Source organism: Falco punctatus, assembly GCF_963210335.1.
Source record: "Falco punctatus genome assembly, chromosome: 7".
NCBI classification, from domain to species: Eukaryota; Metazoa; Chordata; class Aves; order Falconiformes; family Falconidae; genus Falco; species Falco punctatus.
The window spans coordinates 16,460,162-16,486,672 of NC_137587.1; the positions used below are offsets into that span (position 1 = coordinate 16,460,162).

At 33.7% G+C, this 26,511-nt stretch overlaps 1 protein-coding gene across 5 annotated transcripts in view; it reads right to left on the reverse strand.

Annotated features, from left to right (window-relative positions):
- Positions 1–26,511, reverse strand: part of DPH6 (diphthamine biosynthesis 6) — a 232,317-nt gene that overhangs the window by 146,619 nt on the left and 59,187 nt on the right. For 4 of the 5 annotated variants that reach the window (XM_080394734.1, XM_080394733.1, XM_080394732.1 and 1 more), the window contains exons 4-6: positions 14,169–14,242; positions 11,927–12,045; positions 431–492 (exon numbers count right to left, since the gene is read on the reverse strand). In XM_080394734.1, coding sequence (XP_080250860.1) covers positions 431–492; positions 11,927–12,045; positions 14,169–14,242 — 255 coding nt within the window. Of the gene's footprint in view, positions 1–430; positions 493–11,926; positions 12,046–14,168; positions 14,243–19,565; positions 19,653–26,511 lie in introns of all 5 variants that reach the window. The other variant, XM_080394735.1, reaches the window with a different exon arrangement.

The window sequence follows — 26,511 nt, forward strand, 5'->3', positions numbered from 1 at the left end:
ACCCTTTGTATAGAATTAAGTACATCCTTAGCAATAAACTTACTCAATATTTGAAATTACGTACCTAAAAAATGGTAGCAAACCTTCAGATGGGGAAGTTTTGTATCATCTATGATTTTTGCCACTACCATTCCTTGCTTATTTAGCTTTGTCATATTGACATACAAGTTAGTGTTCCTTTACTGCTGAACTATCTTGCCTTTAGTTTGTTTTAAAGATGCTGGCACACCTGTGAACTACCTCCATAATGTTTTTCATATTGAAAGTACACATGAAGCTTATACTGTATGTACAAAGACAAGCCTTGGTTTAGCACCTAATTTCTGAAAGTAACCAAGTAATTTTTTATTAAGGTCATTTTCCTGAATTTCTGCCTATGTTACTTTAATTTTAACTTTACCAGTATGAGTATCCTTTAACTAATACTCACCTCCAAAAGATGAGGCTCCATTTCATCCAGTGTCTTTCCTAGATGCTTATCTGGATCTAAACCTGCGGGGGAAAAAAAAGTGTAAAAATATTTTTTATAAAGTTCTGTTATGACAACAAGAAAGGTGGCATCCCCCCCCCGCCCCAGCTCCCAAAGGTAGCATGTCTCCCTTAGAAATTAGTCCCACTGTATTTAAAATAATTTCTACCCTAAAAAAAATTATACTTAGTCAGAATTTTCTCTTAACCCCTCTGGGGAACTGGGTTCTGTGTTTGTGGGAAAATACGGCCAATTACCTTTTCACTGTGTGTCAACTGGAAAAGCTGCTGTTTTCCTTTCTTAGAAATTTCACTAACCAGTGAAGTAAACATACAGGTTCACGGTAACAAAAATACTACATAGAAATTACCTCTTGAGTCAGAAGTTACCTTTGTCAATGCCTATTAAATTAAAATACAAGTTAATTTTTTTATAGTTCCTGCAAATTAGTGGAAGGAACACAGACTGTTTTCCATAATAAAAACTATTTTGCTGGATCACATTCTGTGTGTGCGTTACCCATGGAAGAAAGGTAAGATTTAAAAGGGATGGATATATAAAGAAAACTCAAGACTTACAGAATTCTTCAATACTGTACCTTCTAATCCATCACAAAATATTCTGTATGATGCCTACATTTTGATTTATTTTTTTTGGAAAAAAAAAAGTAAGCTCTACTGGCATTTGATAATTCCTCTGACTTGCTCCTCTGTGTTCCTCTTTCAGCTTTCTGACTTCATGAGTTTTGCCAAGCCAACTCATGGCTGTTAAATGATCACTTTTTAAGAATAAGTCAAATAATTGGCAGAAATCAGCAGTGGGATAAAAAACGGCCAGGAACAACTGTTTCAAGAGCTGGCACCTTCTTCAACCAAATAATCCCAAATCCAACTAGGATACTTAAGTGGTCAAAAGGTTTTAACATATGAAGTAAATAAGAAAAAACAAAAATTGTGACTTCTAAAAGTGAAGGAAAACTGGTAAATTTTCAGTGCTCACACTCTTTACTACTCTTAATTATTGTGGTTTCGTTTTTTTCACTGATTGCAATTCTTGTCTATTTTTTCCTACTCTATTGCTTTATACAATAATGGGTATCATTAAAGAGCTGCCACCAGAATGACTCCATTTAGAAGCAATTTCTGAAGTATGTACCTTGCAAAGCACTTTAGATCATTGATAATGAAAGCTGTTATATAAATGTATGATATACTATTTTATAAAGTCGTTGATGAGTTCGAATAGCTGATATGCCTTTTAATTTTTACAATGATGGTCTTGGTATATTTAAATTCCTGTGAAACTAAAGCAAGTTAGAGTGAATGAGATCTCAAAACATTAAGAAAGTTTTTAAATATTTCATTAAAGCACATTAAAAATTCTCTTACTATCTAGGGGAACACTGTAAAAACTGCTTAATAATTAAAGTGAAAGAGGACTGAGGTTTTTTTCTCCCTCTATTCTTTTTTAATATTGGTTTATTGCTCTTTATTAACAGACTAAAAATGTGTGTTGCTAGATATAAGATGGTAATTTATGCTTATGGAAATTATTTTGAAATATTTTCATTTAATTTCAATAGTTCAAATAATTCTGATAATATCTTCCAACTTACACCAGCTTAGCATTATGTCCTTGATTTTAATGGGAAAGGTATTAGGCTAAACAAGCATTTTCTCTTAAAATAAATGAATAATAATGAGTACCATGGTACAGTACTCATTTCACACATCTACAATAACATTCTTCATTAACATAATTACTTTTCTAAGAAAAGCAATTCCTTTCCTTGATAAAAACAAATTAGTTTATTTTAAATTTAAACCAAGTGCTACATTACAAACATGTGAGAAAGGAAAAAGTTGTCAGAACCAGACACACCAACACATTATTTCTTTCACAACTTCTCTTTGATATTAGGAAGGATACACCTATTGTACTGCCCCTTAATGAACCCAAAATAATCACTTAAAATAAACTATTATATAAGTAGTATGTAAAATACAAATAAATTGCATATGTATACACTATGGGTGAACTCTTTAGAATATCCCACACCTACCTGAAAATCTGTGAAAATGTAATGTACCCTTTCTGTTTCTCAGTAGAATTCTATTTTTGGATAGCTTGTCTTTCTTTTGAAAAGTATTTTTTTCCTTTAGTTTCCAATAGGTTTGTATTGTGAGTGAACAGAAACTGTCTGCTAAAGGCATCAAGAACCAATGTAACCTGTAATTTGCAGAACCAGTAATCCATATCTCAAATCTCTAATGGTATGCATGTATAGATGAAGCTGTACATCTACTGCTACTATTAGTGTGACAAAGTATCTCCAACCATACTTACAAAGCAGTTAATATAAATCTACACTTCTATTTGGTACGTTTTTCTTTAAAAAAAGGAGTAGATTGATTCAGATTCTTAAAATGATTTACACTAAAAAGAAGAATAATGAATTGTAAATTCTCAGTACATTCCATTTAACCACACCCTACAGATTTTTCCTCCATGAAACTAGATATGAAGAAAGCTGGATGGGTGGATAAACCAACAACAAGGTCCAGGGCCTGGATGACTATATGTAGAATTAAGAAATTAATTAGGAAAGGAACTATAATTTGTGGCACTGACATCTATTTTACTTAACTCACATGTATCAATGGGAAGCAATTACAATTCAATTAAAATATTCACTTTTATTACTTTACTGACTGACCTTGAAGTTAATGCCTGTTTTATTTAATTGCATCATCTATGAATAAATGTTAACCCTAGAATGTTATGCCCCATTATTTTCAATGCTTCAACTCCCCAACTGAACTATATCAATTTATTATGTGCTGTCAAAGAAAGCAAGTGGGGCTTTATTTCTTTGAGACAGACCAGCACATGATGACAGAAACATCTTGAAAGATTTGATAATGCTGTTTTTAACAGTGCTCAGTAAAACAAAATTGTGCGCTCACTTCCAGTTTTGTGGCCTAGTTTTACTGTAAAATCAGTGTGCAATAGCACAAATGGTATAATCAGTTCAAAGTAATTTCTCCTCCATCTATAATTCCTGATAAATCCACTGACGGGAGCAGAACTCCTTCCTGCAGATACCAACAATGGTTGCAGAGCCCTCTTGGTCACAGCCACAAGACAAGTGCTGTAGAGAACTGCAGCAATGCCAAAAGACTGGGGCAGAAACTCAGGGCTTTGTTCTGTAGTGATAAAAATGTACCAAAGAACATTACTAGAAGGCATTTCACTAGTGTGAAGTTAAGAGGAACTGTACTTTAAATGGTTCACTTTGTACACATGTATTAGTGTAGCATAAAACCCTCACCTGAGGGGTAACTACCTGATACTACTTGCATTTATCAAGACCATTAGAATATCAAGTTCCATTTTCATGGCATTACATTCAGCTAATAAAATCCACATTCTAAAGCCTCATCCTACTAACAAGAACAAGTTTTGTACGTGTTCAGAATTTTAAAATAGTCTTGATTTTTAAAGAAAGTATTTTAATATAAAAAACCTGTATTTCCACCTCTTAGTAAAATGCTGAATAAATAAATAAATCATAATTATTGGCTTTAAGAAATGGTGGTACATAAAGTTATTCTGAAAGCTACACTGAACCAAACTCTAACCCATAACATATGAACATACTGTGGAAGAATCACTACCACACACACATCTCAATAAAATATGAGTTAAGCAGTACCTGTTGATAATATAGGGAAAAACCTCTCTGCCATAAAATAAGGTTAGAAACAAATATGAAAATAGCTATCTATTATCACCCTTCTTGAAATTTCATATACGTACAACTTAGTAAAGACTCCTGGAGAAAAAATTGGAACTTCTTTTAAAGTTACAGCAACTTAAAGTTCCCTTCTTTTTCCTGACTTCTTGACAAGTATTGTTGAGAAAACTAGTAACTCCCATCATTAGGCATGACAGGGACCAAGACTTAACTTCTGATGATGGAGGGCAGTATAATGCACAACAAGGTTTCTGGAAAGTTCCTAGTCAGCTGCTCACCCAAAGAAGAATTACTTAGAACTTTAAGTAAGAAAAGAGGGAATGAAAGACTTAAGTTTTCTGGAACCAAAACTAACCTTTTCCACTGTATTTTCAATTTATTTTTCAGGAAGAAAACAGGGTTAACAAGGATGTGATGGAATCTTCAGGTACAGAAATACGGAGAGAAAGGAAAAGAGTATAAAGGATAGATGCAACCACTCATCTTAGAATTGAAACAGAGAAAATAGGACTATTTTTGAAGGTAAAATCCTCTACTTTAAATGTTTCTTTGTTTGTTTTCTTTCTTTTTGAAGCAACATCACTGATTTGCATGAGCAGGATCAAGCACTATTCTTTAAACAATACAGAATCAAAGAGTATGCTTCTAATAGCACAGAAAAGCCCATACACAAATGTATTAGTTGGTAAAGCAGCTTTACTCTGCCGGAATGTCAGATACCCTTCATGATATAGGACTGCACCTGCCACAGACATATTAATGCACTGAAAATCTATACCTTAAATTGCCGTAAGGTAGATTATTCCTTTAGCTTTCATTTCCACAAAGAGCTGGGAAGTAAACTTTTTGTCTGGTAGCATAACTTGACAGGTTCATAGTTGATTCTTAACTTTCTCATAACTGTCACACACAAAAGGCTGCATAAAAATGGTGAACTGGATGGATTCCTTGAATTTCTTTTTCCAAAACATAAAAAAAATAAAATTAAAAGCTGCTTAATTTTCATATAAAAATGAAGGAAAGTGCAATAAATAATTGGATATTACTCCATCTCTAAAAGATTTTATTTGAGAGGAACATACTTCTAATATATTGTATAAAAGAGCAAAATTCATGCAACTTGCTTATGTGCCTACTTATTTTTCCTCTTTTTTTTTCTTTTTCTCTTTCCTTTTTTTTCTTTTTTTTTCTTTTTTTTTTTACTGATTTTTTTTTAATTTATTTTAATGGGGTAATTTATCCAGGGTGGGAATAGTACAGGGATAGAATCTGAAGATATAGTAACTCTTTTCAAGCTAAGTGTATAAGTTATAAAATTTTACTCCCAAATTGGTTCTAGCTTATGCTTCCAGTAGAGTTTCTTTAGGATCACGGTTTATCTTCTTTCTCAGAAGTTCATCAAATATTTTCTAAACTAGGTTAGTCTGATGTCATCAAATTTTAGAATTCTAAGAGGTAAAGGGCTCTAAAACTCTTCATACTAGCAATGTTTATTTTATCTGTAATCTCTTGTGGTTTTGTTTGTTGTTTTTTTTTTTAACATCAAAGTTACTTGTGTTCTAGTTACATCTAGGATTCAAAGCAACTTAGCTCTGCCATTTCAGGAACAGAAACCTCAATAAGTCTTTGAAGAAATTTTGTATTGTTTCATCAAATAACAAGGCAATATTGTCACGCAGATACTTTTAAAACACTAAGATGTTCACAGTTTAAAAAGAGATTGTTGAAGAATTGTTTCGTAACAGCATCAAACTGCTTTTAATCAAATCCAAAACTCTATATAGCAAATGGTTCAGCTCCTTGAAAATACTGCCCAAGTCAACCTCCTCTCAGGACTTTCAACAGACTTCAGAGACTTAAAAAGTTATTACAGGTTTGTAATAGTAAGAAAGCCACATATGTATGACTTTCCCAATATAAAACTGTTTTCAGTGTTTCTAACTTTAGCATACTGAAATGTTTTGAGTAGAATTACTTTAGAGCACTGTTTATTAATCTATTCAATTCAAAGATTCAACCATTCCAGCACTGTAGTGGATATAAAAGGATGTGCTGTCTTGTCCCTGTTAAAGAATTCTGGTATTTCCATGCTCTGAACAGTTCTAGTGCTATTAAGATTTGAAGAAAAGGGTTGAAATTTCATTCAGTGGTAGAGAAAGGGTCATGATGCAAGTGGCAAAAATTGTCACTTTCATTAAATCCATCCCATGCAGACATGTTATAAACCTTTAAAAAGTCACAGTGCACAAATGGATCAACAGAGACTTCTGACAGGAGAGATCAGTAGATCACCTGCAGGACGAAGGCCAGAGCAGAAATAAAGGATCAGATTGAGACAAGAAGTCTCATAAACCTTCAACTCAGAAAGACCTGGAAAGCAAGCATCTCTGGTTCTCACAACACAGATATGCCTTTAAAGGTTTTAGTTTATGCTCTGTTTCAGCACAGAGATCTGCACAGTGAATGTGCATCCAGAACTTAAATCTTACCAAGCATTAAAGAGCAGCAAGTAATATGCTAGTATTAACAAGACACTGCTGCTATCTCTTGATTTTCATTCTATTAAAATTATTTCTGCTTTTGACATCTCTTTTTCTTCCACTATTTTTCAGTTCAAAGTTCTCTGACTATTTTTCTGTCTCCTTCACTAGAACCTTTACTTCCTTTTCTTTGTCACGGTAAATGCCTAATAGTCCATTCTTAGCCCACTGCTCCCATTTCACTTTTTCTTTAGATGATCTGATCTCCCCAAATTGCAAAGAGATCTTTCCACTTTAAAGCCATCTCTCTCCAATGTTGTCTGTATCTGACATGTCCTTAAGAAGCACTGCACTCAACTTTCAATTGCTTTTCTGTTTTCGGGCAGATTCACTTTCCCACTCTTCCTTCCAACCTGTGTCATGTTACTACTGAAAATTGCTCAGTATTAAAAAATAGAGACATATATTAAAAGAACACTGTTCCTTCCATTGCACAGATAATGTGCTCCAACAGAACTCACATGACCACCAATTTACTTCAGGATGTGATCTGACATTACAGCCAACACAACCCAATTTAACAGTAAGCTTTCCATTGAAAGAGTTTTGTCCTCTATGTGGCCCATAGCATCTACACAGCAAGTTCCCTGCATACACTAAAAAGCAGCCCTTCTCTGCTGGATCACCAAGCTGCAGCCACAGAATCGCTGAATTTTACAGAGGCAGAAGCAAGTAGAGACTTGTGGTTTGGAAGAGTCAGCTAGAAGGGGGCAGGAAAGATCAATCTTGTGGCAGCAACTCACTATTAGACCAGTTTACCTGTAACACCAAAGTACACCCTCAGGAACTTAACCAGGAACTGTGTGGTGCTAGCTCTTTTTAAATGTACTACTTTATTTGTAAATCTTACTTCCACGAAAATTAACGGGAGTCTGGCTATCAATTTCAGTCAGTCAGGATTTCACTTTTGTCCACTAGTGGCAAACAAATAATAAACGATAATGCAGACACCTAGGTGGTAAGGTATAAATAACAAACAAAAGCTCTAGGTACTGATTTCATTATACTGAGAAGTAACATTCTCTTTCTCTGAATTAAAATCTCATATACAAAAACATACACGTCCCTACACTATCAACTTTTCAGAGGATTCTATGTACACCAGGAATATACCAATCTTCTTGATGTTGCAATACAAGCATCAAGATCTTCTCGCAGCAAAGAAGACTCGAGTTAAATATACATAGTTTAGATAGCTCATTTTAGAGAAGGAACTTTAGAATTTGTTGACAGACAGGAGATGGCAATGTCTCCCTAAGGCCTCATTACTGTGTTGTTGGTGGGAAAGTCTGGGTAAGTGTCTAGGGTGTACACCACCTCAACATCTTGGCTTTCTCAGCCCCTGTGATTTCAAGTCTACCCATGGCTGAGCATACAGGTTGTCTAGAAGCACTCATAGCAGCCAGACCTACAAGGTAAATGATAGAGCCATGGCATAAGAGTCCCACTTTGTAGGTAGGCTGAGGACCACGGCTAATCAGCTCTGATACAAACTTTCCGCTTTTATTATTGTCCAACAGTTGAACAGTGTTACGGTATCATTTCTCTCCTGTGGTCCAAAGAACAGCTAGAAGTTAGAAACACAATTTAACCATTAAAGAGCTTTTTTTTTTGCAGCTTAGTATTTCTATTATCTGATCTCATAATTACCATGTTTTTTCAGTATTTAATTCATTAATAAATCATTAATTTACTACAACCAAACTGGGAAGAAGCTGCAATGTATAAAGTAAATAATGCATATTAATCCCCTAAAAGACAGAAATTTGAGTTTATATTCTGATTTTGACTGAAACATTGAAGCAGTAATCACACACACACACACATTTTCTCAAACTACAATGTGCACTAAAGGTAAATGCTAGTTTTAAAACTTCAAAAAAACTAGAATCACTGAGGACAAGCTACGTTAACTGCGTAACATAAAACCAATTTCAACTATATACTCATATATTTGATAACTGAAGTTTGTCGTGTTTTAAAATGTATAGTGGCACTTCAGTTTTATTGTTAATTCTTAACAAAATTTAGCTATATTTTAATAAAGTAAAACTAAACAGAACTCAATGCTTGATTTTTGCTGAGGACTATAATGTGAGGAACCCAAACACTCCTTCCAAATGTAACCTTCCTCCTCCTCTCACTTCACCTGAGTATTACACCTTGTAATTAGAAGCAATTTGCTTTAGAACATGGCACAGGTAAGACCAGTACACAAAGTTACCATGATTAAAAGTTGAATCTGTTCTATGCATACTCTGCCAATTAATTAGTATCTTAATCCACAAAACGTGTCCAGAAAGCAAGGATGTCAAACCTGCATCTTATTATTGTGCTACATTACACTTTATTATACACAGTGCTATATTACGCTGTCTCATAGGAGCAATGGATATTACTGGAATTTCAGGCACACATACATTAAAAACAATCAACAGCTGCTTCTATTTTACCTGTTACATTCTGACTTTCTGGGAATTCCACTGAAGAGGGGTATATTTCAAATATAAAAGTATCATGCATCATACATATATCTTTAGCAGCAAGAAAATGGCACTGAAGACAAGTATGCATAAGCAGCCTTTTTAAGAAAAAAAATAATTCAGGTCTGCTGCTAGATCATAGAATGTTCTTCTGTCATCATTAAAGCTTCTGAAGTACACTCTAAAGGAAAGAAAGCTGATCTACTTATAGATCAACAGAAGGCATGGGAAGGAGGCTTGCTAACAATATTTCTTTTGCATGTAAGTGAGAGCAATTGGTATCCCATCTGGAAAAGCACAGTACTCTGAGATAGAAAACTCTTGCCACCGGCAAAATTTATGGTATTAATTTGTAATAGTGGATTTAGGGAAATGTATTAAACTAATGCTCATTTACTTGCATAATTATGTGTTTTCTACATAAAACGACAGGCTTTTACCTTGTCAATACCAGCACTGAGTTAATGGAAAACAGGACAAGATGGGTGTACAAGTATGCCAGTGCTGATGAATGTCAAGCTCAGGTTACAGATTTGCTTCTTGCATTAACATCTGTACAATGTACCATCTAATGCATTATCCTTCAGATTCTTAAATCTGCTATTTTAAATATTTTCATTGCAGTTTAGCTTTGATTATTAATCTAAGAGGCAAAAAGTTAAACTGTATCTTATCTTCTTTGCCACTTGATATGTTAAACAGCCTTCATACCTTAAATCCACTTTAATAAGGCATGCAATTATTAAAGCATTACAGGATGGCCCTGGAGCACAAAAGCTCCATTAAATTTGCTTACATCTAATTACGTCTGCCTGAGGCAGGTGAGAAATTGACTCTGATAAGATCTTTCTTTTACCTGTAGCCAAAAAAATAAAAAGGGGGGGAAAAAAAAAAAGAACCTTGAAGTGATTTTCTATCTAATTGCTATCTACAAGTATTTATGGTATTCGCTCCTTCAATGAATAGCCCACAAAGCACTCTTTGTGCACTAACTAGTGCATTTTAAGGTTTTTTTTAGACTGTAGCATACAAAAGACAAGCTTATCTTGCTGCAGGCATAAGACAGGTCATCAATGACATCTACTTCTGAAATAGTTTTATCTATTATTTAAATAATCTTTTCTTTAAAAAATAATTCTGATGTGGAAAAGCATGTCATATATTCTTTGTGGACTTTATTTTTTCTTCATATCAGCACAAGCAATGAAAGCATTGTATTTAATGGAAAAATAACATAAATATGAAAAAGTACTTTACGTGGTCTGAAAACTATTCCTTTATTTTTTTTTCCAATTTAAAAAAGAAGCGTTTTATAGCAGAAAACACATCATTCAACTCCTATATATTTGTAACTTGCCTTCCAAAATTCAGGAAAATGTTATTAAATTACATTGCTTGTTACCTGTGAGTGAATGAGGGAATGTGGCATTTCTAATCATTGTTCCCTCTAGCAGCCCTAGCAGATCCTAGAGAACAATACAGCGAGACCACAGTAGTGGTAATGTAATAACTAGTTAGAAACTATAACAGCTAAAGAGGAATAAATATATTTTTTTAAAAAGATTTAATTTAAAAAAAAAAAAGTAATGGAATTAATCCAGTGTAAAGAGATTATAATTCAATTTTTGGTTAATATTTAAGAGGAAATTACTTTGTTATAAATTATTCTTTAAAGAAGACAGACATTAGGAGTTGATGTGAAAGTTGCCCAAATAAACCAGCCATCAGACTTCTAATTATACAACACTATTTTTAACATCTTAACTGCTGACGCCACCAATGCTCTTGTATTATACTAGCCATTTGTCGGTATAAGGTACCACAAATCTATAGTTACCCAAAATGAAAAGATTCTTTGGTCACACTTTATACTTAAGACCTCATTTGATACTCCTAAATGAAAAACTGCATAGAGGCCTGAAATGAATCTAGTACCGTTATGTTTTTCATGTGCTTCTTCGGTTTATAGAGCACGTCATTCAATAAGCCTTCCTATAAAACTTCATTAAACCTTATTTTTACATGCAAACAATAAAAAAATATGTTATCTTTCATATTTATTTGCTTCATTATACAAACATTATTTTACATATTTGACAATGAAAAGGCAGGTTGATTTGCTGGCATACTAAACTACTGCACTGCAAATACCATTTTTCTGAAGGCAATGATGAACTATTTCTATTTGCTATATGCTTACCAACTCAAAGACTGTTGTTACACAAAATATTTTGGCCTCTTCTAATTACATCTTGTTTGATGTTAATTTGCTGTATTTCTATTAAAACCTTCACGGTTGCTTTATAATATTGTCTAGCCACCAGCCTGCATCATCTATAAATGACAGTACTGTGAACCACTGAATTATGCATGCATCTTTACTGCAACTCAAAACCAAAACAGAACAAAAAAATTACAAAAGAGATTTAATGACTATGCTAGGAAGAATTACTTTTCAGCTTTTCCATGTCTCTTCTAAGAATGAATTACATACAGGTAAATTAATTACTCAAACATCATTACTGTTATTCAATGACATGATTTTGAAAAAAAATCTTCATACTAACATTTCATATCCTGAAATATAGGAAAAAAAATATCTTTTTTTTCTGTTATGTTGTGAATTTTTCCATGGGAAGTTTCAGTAGACTACATTGCTCAGAATCTGAATACGTACCAAAAGCTGCCACTTTTATGATTATGGCTTGAATGTTAGATGATATCATTTCTTTAAGCAACATTTCCTGGTTCCGACGCCAAAGGTAAGCTAAAGGCTGAAGATTAAGCCTTCTGCATCTTAAAAAAAAATGAAAAATTGGATAAAGCCAAGCATTATGCTTTTACACAGTATTGTTCATGTAATATTAAAGAAAACTAATTTCTCTCATTTCCTAACTTTAAATAATTTTCCTTCTACAATTTCAATTACTATACTTTACTATTCCTAGATTTCAGTATACACATTGTTTAATATTAAGAAAAATGAAATAAACCACTACTGAAAATAATTCATCTATTTAAGTAAGATGCAACTCACTGACGTAAACAGATTTGCATGGGAACATAAGAACAATCATGAAAAAATGCATTTCTAAACTTTTAGGAATACAAACCAGTTAATATCTTAGGACGTGATCACTTTTTATGAACACAGTTAAGGCAAGAGATACCACTCTGTGATAAATGTGGCTCGCGTCACTAGTGCAATGTGCTGAATACACTCAAGAAACCTGTAATTTGTATCAACACCCAAGGAAAAGAATAAATCGGGAAAATATACTCAGCTTGTCACACAAATTAACAACTTGTTAATGTAAATTTAATAGTTTTGATACATACTATATCTAGTCAGCATTTGATTCACAGCATTTGATTCTTTATCAAATTAGAGAATCACTAATTTGCACTATTGGTAGGTAACTCTTCTGCAAATTGCACCATCAGTTGGTGATAAAATATGCAATGTCTAGTTCCTGAAAAACTTAAAAATTTCACTATGTGACCAGCTCAGAGCACTCAAAAATTACCTTTATTTGTCAATTATCATTGTTTATCTAATATATGGGCTTTATTCTGTATCTTGGATAGACCCACTAGTATTAGTGTCAAGACTTCACAGTAAAATGGATGTTTTATACTGACATGTAAATCCACAGTTAGCACCCATATAATCTGATTGGTTTTGTTATTACTTCTATATATTATAACAGAGCACTAAGTTGTGAAATTAACAGAAACATTTAGCAACTCTGAATGTGAATTAGTTCCTGTAAGTGCCTAACTTCAGCTAACAAATTAGCTGAATCCAAGTAACCGTATGGTTTATGTGAAACAATTTTATTGCAAGGGGTAAATCTACAGATAAATGTAATTATTTTTTTTTACCACTGAGCAACCTTGGAATTAGTCAGGTCTGTTAGGAACATTGTGATGTCATGTCAATCTTTTGGCTGTGGTAAAAGATCTGAAACTCACAATCAACAAAAGCAATATTTTCAAAAATATCTAGTATCATGATCAAGCAGTCATTAAAGTGTTTTAAGTGTAAGGGAAATGAAAAAGGAAGGAGCTATTTCTGACTGTAATTTACCTATGTGAAGTGTAAAGAAAACACCCATGCTGTATAACTTGCTGATGTGAATCAAGTTGGCACAGCATTAACTTCACCATTTTACCGTTCATAAAGGTTTCCAGATATCTGCTGTTATTATCAGCAAATAACTAAAGAACTCATGAAATCATAATTAATTTTTAACACAACGTATTTTTGCATTTCATTGGACATACATAGTGAAATTTTTTTTCCAGACCCGAATCAAGTCTTGGTCTATATAATACATGCACTTCCCATTACGTAATCCTTTTTAAAAAATTAAGACTCCTAAAAGTATCATGATCTATCTAGACTTAAAGAGTGTGCACTCTAGAAATGACAAATGAAAGCTCCTGATTAATGATAACAGATATTAGATTTTAAGGAGGTCAGGGAAGATAGGCACATGAGGATTCTCTTGCATTTAATTCCTGACCAGTCACAGGATGTTCCTCTATATTAAAACTGTTGAAAATAGAGATACTTGACTACCACACTGTAGTCAATGGAACTCAGTGAGCTTTCTGTTGAAATCAAAGTTCTGAACCTACTCTCATATTAAGACCCTGTGTACTTTCCACAGATCCATGAGAGACCTGAAGAGCAATCCAAAAATTCAGTATAGTCTCTATTGGATTTTTAGTAATGGTTCCACGGGACAAAAAAACCCCAATAACCAAACCACCTTATATTAACAAATTGAATGAATCGGGTATCACAGAACATGAGAAATCAAGCAACCGTCTCTGCTCCAGAATTTGAGTTAGAAAACAAACAAGTAAAGTATTTTCCAGACTGTGTATATTAATAAAGGTTAATTTCTTACACATCTTCAACTCGAACTCTCTGGTAGTCAGAAAGAATCGCTCCCACAGATACACCCTCCACACCTTCTTTGTCCTGAAGAAAGATATGGAATATTAATGACAGCAGCGTATGCTAATATATATAGCATATATAGCATATAAGCAATAGAGGTCCAGTACTTCTACTAGCAGAATCAACCAAGAATAAATCCTCTTCCCTGTGTCCAGTACACAGAACTGAATGGGCTGGAATGCAGATCTTGCATAGAAGAGAGCAGCACAGCTGACCTCCTAAGTGGTTATTACTCTAACACAGTAATCAACTCAAGTACCATTCTACAGAAGTAATAACCAGTGAAAGTACCAGATTTAAAAGCTTATCCAAAAGTTTTCCGGACATCCTCCTGAAAATTACTTCCAGCTCTTCACTATAACTGAGTTGTTAGCTATCCCACCTAGAAGTAAATATCAGCAACAATCAATCATGACTACTAATTAAACTGCTAGCATTTGTCACAATATGCAGCGCAACAGGGTGTGAGATTACTCTTTTTATCCTAACACCAGAACAAGACAACTCTTGGGCAACTTACTCAATGTCACCTTTTGAAAATTCTGCTACAAAATAATGTTTTCCAAGCCATTTTCTCTATTTCATTTCAATTACCTAAGCCAAAAGCACTTATTTTTTCTTGTAGGCACAATGAGAATGTAACATTTGAAAATGCACATACTTATAATATTTCATGAATTCTTGCTTGAGTCTGAACCAGCATGTTGAATTTAATGTATTTCCTAAAATTTGCTGCATCTAGACTTTTCCTTTTTTTAACCAAGGTCGATCATAACTACACAGCATGACTTACTTTCTAGACCTGCTCAGTTAGACAGCAAAAAGTGAAGTTTGCAGCAAGATTTTAACACAAAATTTTCAATAATATCAACCTAGATATGAATTTAAAAATCAAATAAGCCTTTGCCTGACATGGTACTGAATTTAATATTAATTTTCAGGTCTTTATCAAATGATATGGAAGGTGTTTTATTCATAATTATACTGTAGGGAAAAAATCCTGGTTTATGTCTGTCTGTGATATTCTTTCCTCAATCTATTATGTTATCTTCTTTATATTAATTGTCACCTCATATTTGTCCAACCAAATTCCTAAGTTATTCATACCCATCTATACTTCTGTTAAAGAATCACTGTATTTATCAAAATTCCTAGCTACAGTAATCTGAAAATTATATCACTGTTCAATGTATGTACTTCTACACTTCATTAATGAATATATAATTTAATATGAAGCTTAATACCAAATCATACAGGATTCATGTTGATGCTTCTCACATGTCCAGAAGTAACAGTACTGATAAAAATAAACTTTAGCTTATCAGTCACTTGTTCATTATCTGTTGCCAGTATTATCATTATTATTGCTATTATCCAGAAAATATTGCTTCTGCTTCTCTTTGAGCTTTCTGTGCAACATTTCAAAGCTTTTTTTCAGAATAAAGATAAATCACAGACATTTTAATCTACTGAACTCACCCATCTAGAATTATATTTCTTAAAAAGTTAGCACAGTTATGTAAGCAGAGTTTTCTCTAAATAAATTTGATAAAATTATTCATGAAGCCTTGTTGGATCTTCAAGCACACCTGAAATGTTTTTCTTATATCTTTATATCCTTATATCCTTATAATTTTGATATGCAGTTTACCTGCACTGCTACAATTGCACTTAAGTTGCATTCTTCGTATTTCTCTTTAGAAAGATTATAAAGTTTCAGTCACATAAGTCTTGGAAAACATGACAGCTAAGTATTGTTTGTTTGTATTTTTATGTAGAAATAACACCAACAATTCCTTCAAAATGTGCTCCATCACAATGTTTAGACATCATCCAACATGTCCAGAAACATTACCTGTATTTCTGCTTATGTGAACAGTTAATCACAGGCAATATAACCTCAAAGGATATCACAAAAAAAAAAAAAAAAAAAAAAATCACTAAGTGCACAGGATCTGACATCATGAACCAGTATTATTAAATAATACATTAAATATTAACTGCCCATGTTTCCAAGTCACCCCACACCTTTCTGTGTGAAGGAATGAAGCAGATTGTATTCCTTTCTGCTCAACACACTATAATATATTGGTAATGGAATCACAGAATCCGAATGGCTGAGGCTTCTCACTTTTGCAAACAAACTTGTGACTCCTGCTGTGGCCTATGTCTAGACCACCAGAGACTAGGATGATACACAGTAAATAAACCTGAACGCCTTTATAGGGAGAGAAGTATTCAACTATGGGAAGGAATAGGGAAGGACAAATCCAGAGTAACACTGCAGAAAAGCACCTACATTTATACGATCATAAAGCAGATGGGGAAACTCAGGGCCAGTGGCAAGGGATGAGTAAAGCAGATTTAGCCTATGATCCAAGGAACAAGAAAACCAAAACCAAAACCACAAAGAACTTCTACAATCGCCTCCATAGCCTTCCAGTGTCAGAGATACTGAATGTTCAGATGCTTTTTCATTACTACTTCTTCATTCAAGGTAGCATAACAACACAAATGATAGACCACACTTAATAGATCAAGAACTATGGGATGTATGCAGGGTTTCTGCAGCTAGCTGCCAATGAGGCATTACAGCTACGCTAGAAATCTGTTCAAACAGTACTTATTACTTCATGGAACACACTAGGTTCAATGACCACAATAAAAACAAGCAAAATCTCAGCAAAAGACAAAATTCAAGACTTACTTAAAAGTTAAAAATCAAAGTAAGAAAGACTTAGATTTTCTACTTATTGAGATTACCAGAATTGTTTTACTTTATTTAAATTAACAACAGGTGAATACATTAGCATTACATTCTACTAAACTGAGATGACACTAACCCAATCTTTAATTTTTTGAGATTCCATTAAGACACAAATCAATTTGTTCTTATGAAGAACCATGTGCAACAGAAAATCACTGAAAGAATGCCAACCACCAAACCCTCTACATTTTTTAAGACTGAATACATGCACAGCAACAGTACAGTTGACCTTTGTGGCTGAATCCACCACAATACGTTGGCATCAAGACATGCTTAATGGTACGACTGTGATCATTCCTTTTGATTTCAGTAAGATTTTACTATGAGTTCTGCTTGCGCTGATTTACAGGACTTTGCCAGGTGAAAAAAAATCTTTTATGGTCACACAGTAACTACTTTTGACTGTACTTAACAACATGTGTTTATTATATATTTCATCCATTCCTACATTTACTTGATAGTTCTCTTTTTTGCAGTTGGAAGATACAGAAGATACATTCTTGCAAAGCACAGTTCTTAACTGCTAACATCCAGAAAATAATTTTGAATTTTCTCACAATCCTCACTTAATTGTGATGCAAAGATAAGCACTGTAGTCTAATCCATCCAAATGTCAACTCTCAAACTGCCTTCACAGCTGCAATTAGTACTACCATCTACTGGAAGAATAACAGGAGTCAAAGGAATCAAATCACATCACTTAATTTCAATACTACAGTAGTTTTCTGATAGCAGATCCATCCACAAGATCGGCTATAAAAATGCACTAATGATTTTAAGAGTGAGGTATTTCTGAAAGAACTGGTAGAAAATAATCTATCAGACTTACTACTCATGCAGAGAGGATATGTTCAAGTAATTTGTCTAAAGTCCTTCTAAGAATGAGATGTGCAATATCTTTGACTAATAGATCATTTTTAAAGGAAAAATGGTTCTGTTAATAATAAATAATTAAAACTAACTGCATTTTTAAAATATTCCTTTTAAAAAAGAAACTCTTCCCTGCCACAAATTCAAAGACTGAGACATAGCTGAACGTTTGGAAACAGAATGTAGCAATGCAAGTAATGCCTGCAGTGGTCCTGGATTTCCTATCTTGGGGCTCAGAATTTTACCCTTTGGCAAACAGTAGTCACTACCATGGAACTAAACTCTAAGATCTTATGGTCTCACAGACAATAAAGAGTGGTGACCACACTTGGAAATTACTTCTGTGTAAGGACTTGGCATCAGAAGTATCAATTTAAAAATACTGTTTTAACACATATATTTTTAAGCTATTACTGTGTATTAGCAGCAGCAATAATTTTAAAAAGCAGAACAGCTTGGAGCTCACCGATTAAGCAAGTTCCCAACTTTGCCATTACTTACAGTATTGTTTTATTTTTATGCATCTGTCTATTGTGTATAGCATCATTATGCTGGGAAGGAAAATAAATATAATACGATTTAAAATTATTCTGAATTTTTATTCTTACTGAAGTTTTGAACAGTTAAGGTTACAAACTTTTCCAGCATAAAACTGTATTGCCACTAATTCTTATATAGACTAGGATATTTTTTCTTTTTTTTCTTTTTCTTTTTTTTTTTTTTTTGCTAACAAGTTCAGTTGAAATACTCAGGGCTTTTCCTGACTATTTCTGTCAAAAATAAGTTATACATAAATTACGTGTTCAGCCATAGCGTTTGGATAGAGAACTGTATTTAGGAGATGATATTCAGTATATGCTTTCCAAACACTTGAGGGAAGTTCTCACCAATGCTCTATCACAGAGTTTTTTCTATCTAGTTTTTCCTTAAAAAAATGTGTGCTCTGATGTTCTGGAAAACCAGAAACTAAGGACCATTCAATAACAACTTTCATTGTTCAGTTCTAAATTATCAGCGGCAAACTATCCGATCAACTAAGTTCAGCAAGTGTTTTTGAAGTATCTGATACAAACAAACACAAGGCCATACAACTGTTGTCTCACAACTAGATTAACCTCCATGGCTACATAAATATACATATCATACACAATTTTCCCTATTTTGTTTCGGAGGTCGGTTGTTTTTTTTCAATAGTACAGGCTTATAACAGATTTGGAAGGTGGATGCGCATGTGTCTGAATGCATATGTAAATATACACACACACACAAACACATAAATATGTATGTCTGCGTATATAAAGACACACATGTGTTTCTATGCACATATGTATACTATATATGGAAGTTAGTAACAAAAGAAGACTGTCATTGCCTGCTTGCTTACAAGCTACATTAAATCTGATTTAAAGAACATATACAAGATGTTCTGCACTTATTCTAGCTTATTTCCTTTGATAATACATAAGTTTTAATCATCTTTTGAAATGGCAGTACATTATGCCATTTTTCAGTTGTGGTTAGCATTCACGTTTAAAGACTTTTGACAGGGAGCTATTCATCACCATCACTTTCCATTTAATTCTTCTGATGGTAAAAGAGCAAACATAAACTTCCATCACTGTCCAGACAGCAGCTTCCACAAGGAGAAACATCAATATACTTAATACATGCTTTGAAGTGGGAGAACTAGTTAATACACTTACATACCATGAAATGGAATAAATTCAATCCTCCTATTCTGTATGGTTCAACAAATCAAGGTTGGAGTGGCACAAATGCAAGAAATAAGAAGATCTGAAGGGAAGAAGGATGCAGCATGAGATGGAACAGAAAAAAAATCTACCATCCAACAACCTTCATAAATTCCTCAACTGGACAAAGTTTACATAAAGTCTTGCCGCATAGTGTATTCAGCTCAGCACTTGACGCATGCAAAGAATAATAGCTAAAAACTAGTTCTTCACTGGAATCACTTTGTGGTATTGAAAGACTTACTGGACATTTTGCAAATAGATAGGATTTTGTTCCATTCAGAGCTGATCGTGGTTAGCAGAGTCAATCCCAGGTTCAAAGGAGTCAGGTGTTGGGTACTACATTTCACCTTTTAATGTGGAATCTGATCGGGTTTGGTGCCATAAAAAGCAGGTTCACAAAACTGCAGTCTCAGCATGGGTAGAGCAGGCTGACATCTGCAGGCTAAATACCAGGGATCTGCACTGAACTCAAAAGGCAAGGAAGCAAACTCGGGAAAATTCTGGAGAAAAGATGTTAGGTGCTGTATCATATAAAAAATAACAGAGAACAGAAAAATGTTCAAGGAAAGTTAATACGGAAGGCTGGTTTTTTTTCTTGGGTTGGGGTCTTTTTTTTATTATTAAATAAAATATGTACTGTTAATTTAAGAGATTATTTATACTATGCAAAACTTTACTAATTCGTCGCTAGTGCAATAGATTAGTCTAAAGTAAAAACAAATTGCTTCTCTGAAATATTTGGGTAGTAACAGAAAGCACTTCTACTCAGTATATATACTTTGTTATAAAGTATTACATCACAAGTATGTAATATATATATAAACAGATGCTAAACATAGATGTATACAGATGCTAACAACTTTTTATTTTCCATATGGCTTATTTTTACCTTTCAAAACTACCAAAATTTCTCATTTTAAATGGCAGGTATAAAAATCAACTTTTAAAAAGCATCTAAATAATACACGTCTTTTTTTAGCAGCAGTATACAGCTTTTCTATGTACATAAGATAGTTATTAGCCATGTTTTAACTGTAAGTGAAATTACATCATCATTACATATCTTGTTATAACCATTAAGTTATTCCTGTTCATAACATTCCTGAAGAATAATCATGAAAGATTGTGTTAGAACAGCAAATCAATCTTTGCAACTGTACCTGTACTGAAATGTACAATGTATTTAAAGCTTCATAGTTTTAAACATATTTTTAAACAGTCTAATGATTAACACAATTCAAAATTGCTGCTCTCTTTGTATAAATATAAATTAGTTTTAGCTTTATTTTCTATCAGAAAATAGTATAAAAAAATTAAACAGTTTCACGAAAGCTCTGAAACATCAGTGCCATCAGTATTACCCGCTGTTACGCTGTTCTTAAGGTGTGGCTCTGTAATACCCATGTACAATACTGACATACTGGTTCACAGCTGAAGTAAAATATAAACTGAAATGTACGAGTAATTTATGCTAGCACACTCCAATTTCAATTTTGGTTGGTTTTTTATTTTTTATTTCAGTGACTGAAATTCCATTAAGGATAGTGACAATTAAGGATAATTTGAGGAAACATCTACATATGCATTGTAGCATACAATACTGGTAGAAGTATTCTACTAGTAAGTAAAATATTCATTGCAGTAATATTAGTACAGAGGTTTTCTTTAATTTCACATTTTAATGTCTTTACCTGACCCTCTAAGAGTTCAGCAAAAATAAAATTAGTGCTAATGTTTTCAATTTAATTAGTATTTTACATGCACTGTAATTATTAGTGGGAAATGTTATAGTAATGAATGTAAAAGTTAGCTGTAAATTACCTTGGAGTTATTATCAATTTCCCAAGTTACTGCTCCTTAAGATAACCCTCTCCCTATGGTCCTTCCGGTAATTTTTCTTTGCCTGATAAACATGATGATTAAACAGCACACAGTGCAAACCTTTGATACTTTTTAAATTAAATCCATGCCCAGCCTAAGGGCTGTGTCTGATTTCAACTAAATGTGTCAGTTAATCAGATAAAAAATTATCAGCAACTCAAAGAAACAGCAGCCTTAGGCTTCATCAGTGCCAGAGAAAGCTGAACAAAATAAGACATACAGACAATATCACATTATGAGTAAAGGTTACTGCTGAGCATATCACTGCACAGAACTATTCACCACCTTAATAATGTCCATCTTAAATGGAATATTGAATAGAACAGCCAAAATAATATCAAAGAAAGAAAAAGGAGGGTTTTGACCTGTGCTTATATATGCCTGTTCACATGTACTGCAAGAAAATTTGAACAATTCCATTCAAAACAATTCAGAATATCCCTAAAAATTTACTGTTTAGAACAAATCCATGTAAGAAACTGAAGTATAGAAAGCTGAAGAATGGTTAAACTAAGTTCAGTTTTTAACATTTGCTTCACAGCTTTGCCACAATAGAATCCATTTTATGACCGAGATATAAAATACATTATCTCTAAATGAAATTGTCTTTCCAATTAATATCCTCCTTGAAGCCTGCACAAGTAACAGAAAACTCTTAACACATGCTTAAATTAAAGCTTTACGTCATTTGTGTCCAAATAATGATTATCAGTCACTTGCAAAACTTGAAATTAAAACACAACATATCTGCAGGTGTGTGATTGACAATATATACATTTGTAACAGGACTTTTAGCCTTCTGCAATTATTTGAGTGGAAAATTCTTAAATACAAGTTTTGCCTTATAATTTGTGAAGCATTCTAAGATCACTGATTACACTGATTTCAAACAGAGTATGCGATTTTCCTCAGCTTTGATATTTCTGTCAGAGGCAGCTGCAAGTAATCAAAGACAGTATGGAAATATCCCTGAGACAAAGGGATATAATAACTACTCCAAATTGAAAAAACAGTATTTGGTAAAGTTCTGCAGACTAGCTACAAATCACACAGTCTTGCATATCACTACACATCATCTGGGACTTTCTCGTCTTCCACTTAAGAGACCACAAAGAATGCATGTCTCATGCCTTCATTCCTTAGGAAGACCTATTTCCAAAAACAGAAATGGAAATAAATTTAATGTAGATTCACGTGAAATCCCTGTGTGAACATTTTCATTAAGAACTTCAGCAGTCTTCAGTTGGCTTAGCTTAACTCACTTTAAAAGTAAATTACTTTTGAATAATAGTATCTATACAAGGAAATAATACTATGTAACTAATCCACTTTAAAAGATAATTAGACTAATTTTAATGAATGCCCTGCATAGGGTACAGACAGACACACCGCCACTTTAAAGCATAACTGATGGCCTAACTTGAGGAGTGTCACAATGCAATTATTGAAATACTATATGCACACACACACACAGTATCTATTGATTCAGTATAAGGGGGTATTCATCAGCTCTAAGTCACAGCTTTCAGTATCCAAACACAATCTCATAATAACCACATTTAATTAGTATATGGCCCTCTTGCTACCTGGAAGCACCAAAGATTCAGGGAGCTGGTGCAGGGCATGCACACCCACTGCATGAGCACATACATGCACACCCACTGCAAATGAAAAAGGAGAGAGAGGGAGAGATAGAAATACCATTCTCAAAGTCTAATGTCAAAGAGAAGCATATTGCAATACTGCAGTTCTAAAGGCTAGAATTAAATTTTAAATAGCAGAAAGAGAAAACCAGGAAAATCTTCCACTATAGCTATACATCACACCACAAATGCAAGTTTTCCCGATATACTGATTGTCCGTTTAGCTGCATTTACAAAGTTAACAATTAGTCTTAGGAATTACACATCATTCATTAATGAATGAATTTTTTAAGCTTATCTCATGTATTACCTATTTTCATAGAACATAAGCAAGTTCAGATATCCTTTATAGATATCATACTATTTCACAAGAGTTTTTCCTAATTATTTAATTTAGATCCACTAACTCATTTTTTCCAATAAAAACTTCATGCTAAAACCAATGCATTTAGTAAATTTTAATATAGTTAGATATAGCTATCAAAACCCATAGAATACTAAAATCAAAATCAATAGACTTATCCATTATTGCAAAGGTTACCTAAGGACTTTTCTACAGAACCATAAGTTTTTGGGTTTTTTATACAAGTGTACTGAGTGCACAAGAGGCCTACATGCCGTCAATGGAAGCTACGAAGTCTTTGACAGCGTGACAAGAGTCTGCAGCTGAACAACAACAAAATATTTTTTAAAATTGCATTTTGTGCAGAGATTTGGTTTCACATAAATGCTTTACCTTTGGGACTTCCAACCCTTAAGTGTTCAAATAATTACAGAGCAAACTTGCCTGCAGACACTTCTTTCAGGAAATCTTATTTATAAAATTACCTCATCAAAGACCGATTACTTAATTTGATAACAAAATTTAGCATGAACAGTCAACTCCAGATCGTATAAAAGCCATTACATTGCAATGACAAGATACCAGTGAACAACTACAAAATAGTCAAGTAATCACACATATTTCTGTTCCCATGCTAGATTGGATATTAAAAGTGTCGATGTTTTTAACTGTAACTACTTTGCAATCAAGAGGAATTATATCAACAGCTATAACATGAAAGACACAGTCATTTTATCAATACTTCCTACACATTTATCTAGAATTAGTAGTTAACAACTGTGATTGAAATATTAAAACTAGGTTTTTAAGTGACCAGTATATACAATTATGTGTCACTTCTTCAGAATGAAAAAAAAAAAAAGAAAAAAAAAAGTCTTTGTCTTATGAAGGCAGGTACTGGCCTATATTATTATGTTCCAGATCAATGTCTTGCTGAAGACAAACCATTTATTACATCAAGAATAAGAAGGTCAAAGGAACATTAGTTTGTACATTTCTAGTAAAGAGAAGATTAATGATTTAGGTAATGCAACTTTGTCCACTTGCATCATACTCTTGGATTCAGACGAGGTGGAATTTCACTCTTTGATTTCTTTTTTTAAATAGTACCTGTAACAAACCGTAAGATAACCAAAAGCCAGCCTTGATAAACTACATCCTTTAATATACACATACAAGCCTCTTCTGCCTCATTCACATAGTCTCCATGTGGATCAACTTCTAGATGCTAATGGCAATCTACCCCTTCATGGTGAAGACCAACAGGACAGAGATCCAGTACAGCACCTACAAAACAAACCCTGAACAGAACCTACAGCTTGCTCCGGTTATCTGAGGTATGTGGCATGGTTTGGATAATTCAACTTATTAACAGAATTCCATTAAGGAAGCTACTCTAGGAAAATGTCAACCAAGAATTAACTGTCTAGTCTGATTTTCTATATGAGTATTGTCCAAGCAATGTTATTTTAATGAAGTATCTCAGGACACATGCTGGCAAATACTGAGGCATGTAAGTAACTTCATTCATGTTACTAATTCTGTGAGACACAAGACTTTTTGTGCAAGTAAAACTGCAGGCACAACACAACAATACTTTGAGTTTTCCTTTTGTTGTCCTGTTACCACATGCAACAGGACAAGAGCCAGAACCATGAGAGAAAAACAAGTCTTAAATGAAAATAAGCTATTTTGCCTATCAGAAACAATTCTTCTATTCCTCCCTAATGTTTCTTTGTAAAGAATTTAGCTTCTTGAGAGCAAAGCAATTCCAAAAAATATATTTTCATTTTTCTAAAATTAACTTATATACTATAATGTGACATTAAAGTAAAGTAGTTGCCTGCTTACTTTAATACATTCTAAATCTGCCCTGGTTTCAGCTGGGATAGAGTTAATTTTCTTCTCAGTAGCTGGTGCAGCGCTGTGTTTTGGATTTGGTGTAAGAACATGTTGATAGCACACCAATGTTTTTGGTTCTTATCAGGTAATGTTTATACCAAGGCAAGGACTTTTCATTTTCTTGGGCCCTGCCAGCAAAAGGGCTGGAGGGGCCCAAGAAACTGGGATGTGACACAGCCAGGACAGCTGACTCAAACTAGCCAAAAGGATATTCCATACCATATGACCCATGCTGAGTATATAAACTGGGGGAAGAAGAAGGAAGGGCGGGACATCCGACATTATGGTGTTTGTCTTCCCAAGTAACTGTTAAGCGTGATGGAGCCCATCTTTCCTGGAGATGGCTGAGCACCTGCCTGCGATAGGAAGTGGTGAATGAATTCCTTATTTTGCTTTGCTTGCGTGTGCGGCTTCTGCTTTACCTGTTAAATTGTTCTTATCTCAACCCTCAAGTTTTACATTCCTTCCCAATTCTCCTCCCTATCCCTCTGGGTGAGGGGGAGTGAGCAAGCGGCTGTGTGGTACTTAATTACCAGCTGGGGTTAAACCACAACAAAATCATATAAGAATTTCAGATTAAATAAGTCATTTTTTGTCATACTAAACAGTATGACAAGTAGGTATATTGATGTAGACTTGGGTAACTCATTCTTCCATGTACTACAGCTAAGAAGACCTTTTAAAACTGCACTTCGCATTTATGAAATCTATTTAATGTGCATCTATACACATTACACACAATACACATACACAATACACATCTATACACACAAATATACACGCACTCTCATACTGCCACTAATTTCCAGTTACTTAAAAGGAAAAAAAAAAAAAAAGACTTTTAAGAATATGGCAATTTGCTTATATTTTACTTACAACTTAAACTCCAAAGAACGTACAAACCCTTTACCTCTTACAGAATAACTTTTCATAATACTAAGTATTCAGAGCTTTGCAACTGCCAGCATTTGTCAGAAAGAGCTACTAAAAGTATTAATAAATCATATAGTCAACAAAATTTAACTGTCAAACTTAGCATTACAGCAATTAGCCTTGAAGAAATAGCATCTGGAGCATGGAGTAAAATACCACATTCTATCGGAGGAAATGAACTTAAGGTTGACCATGAT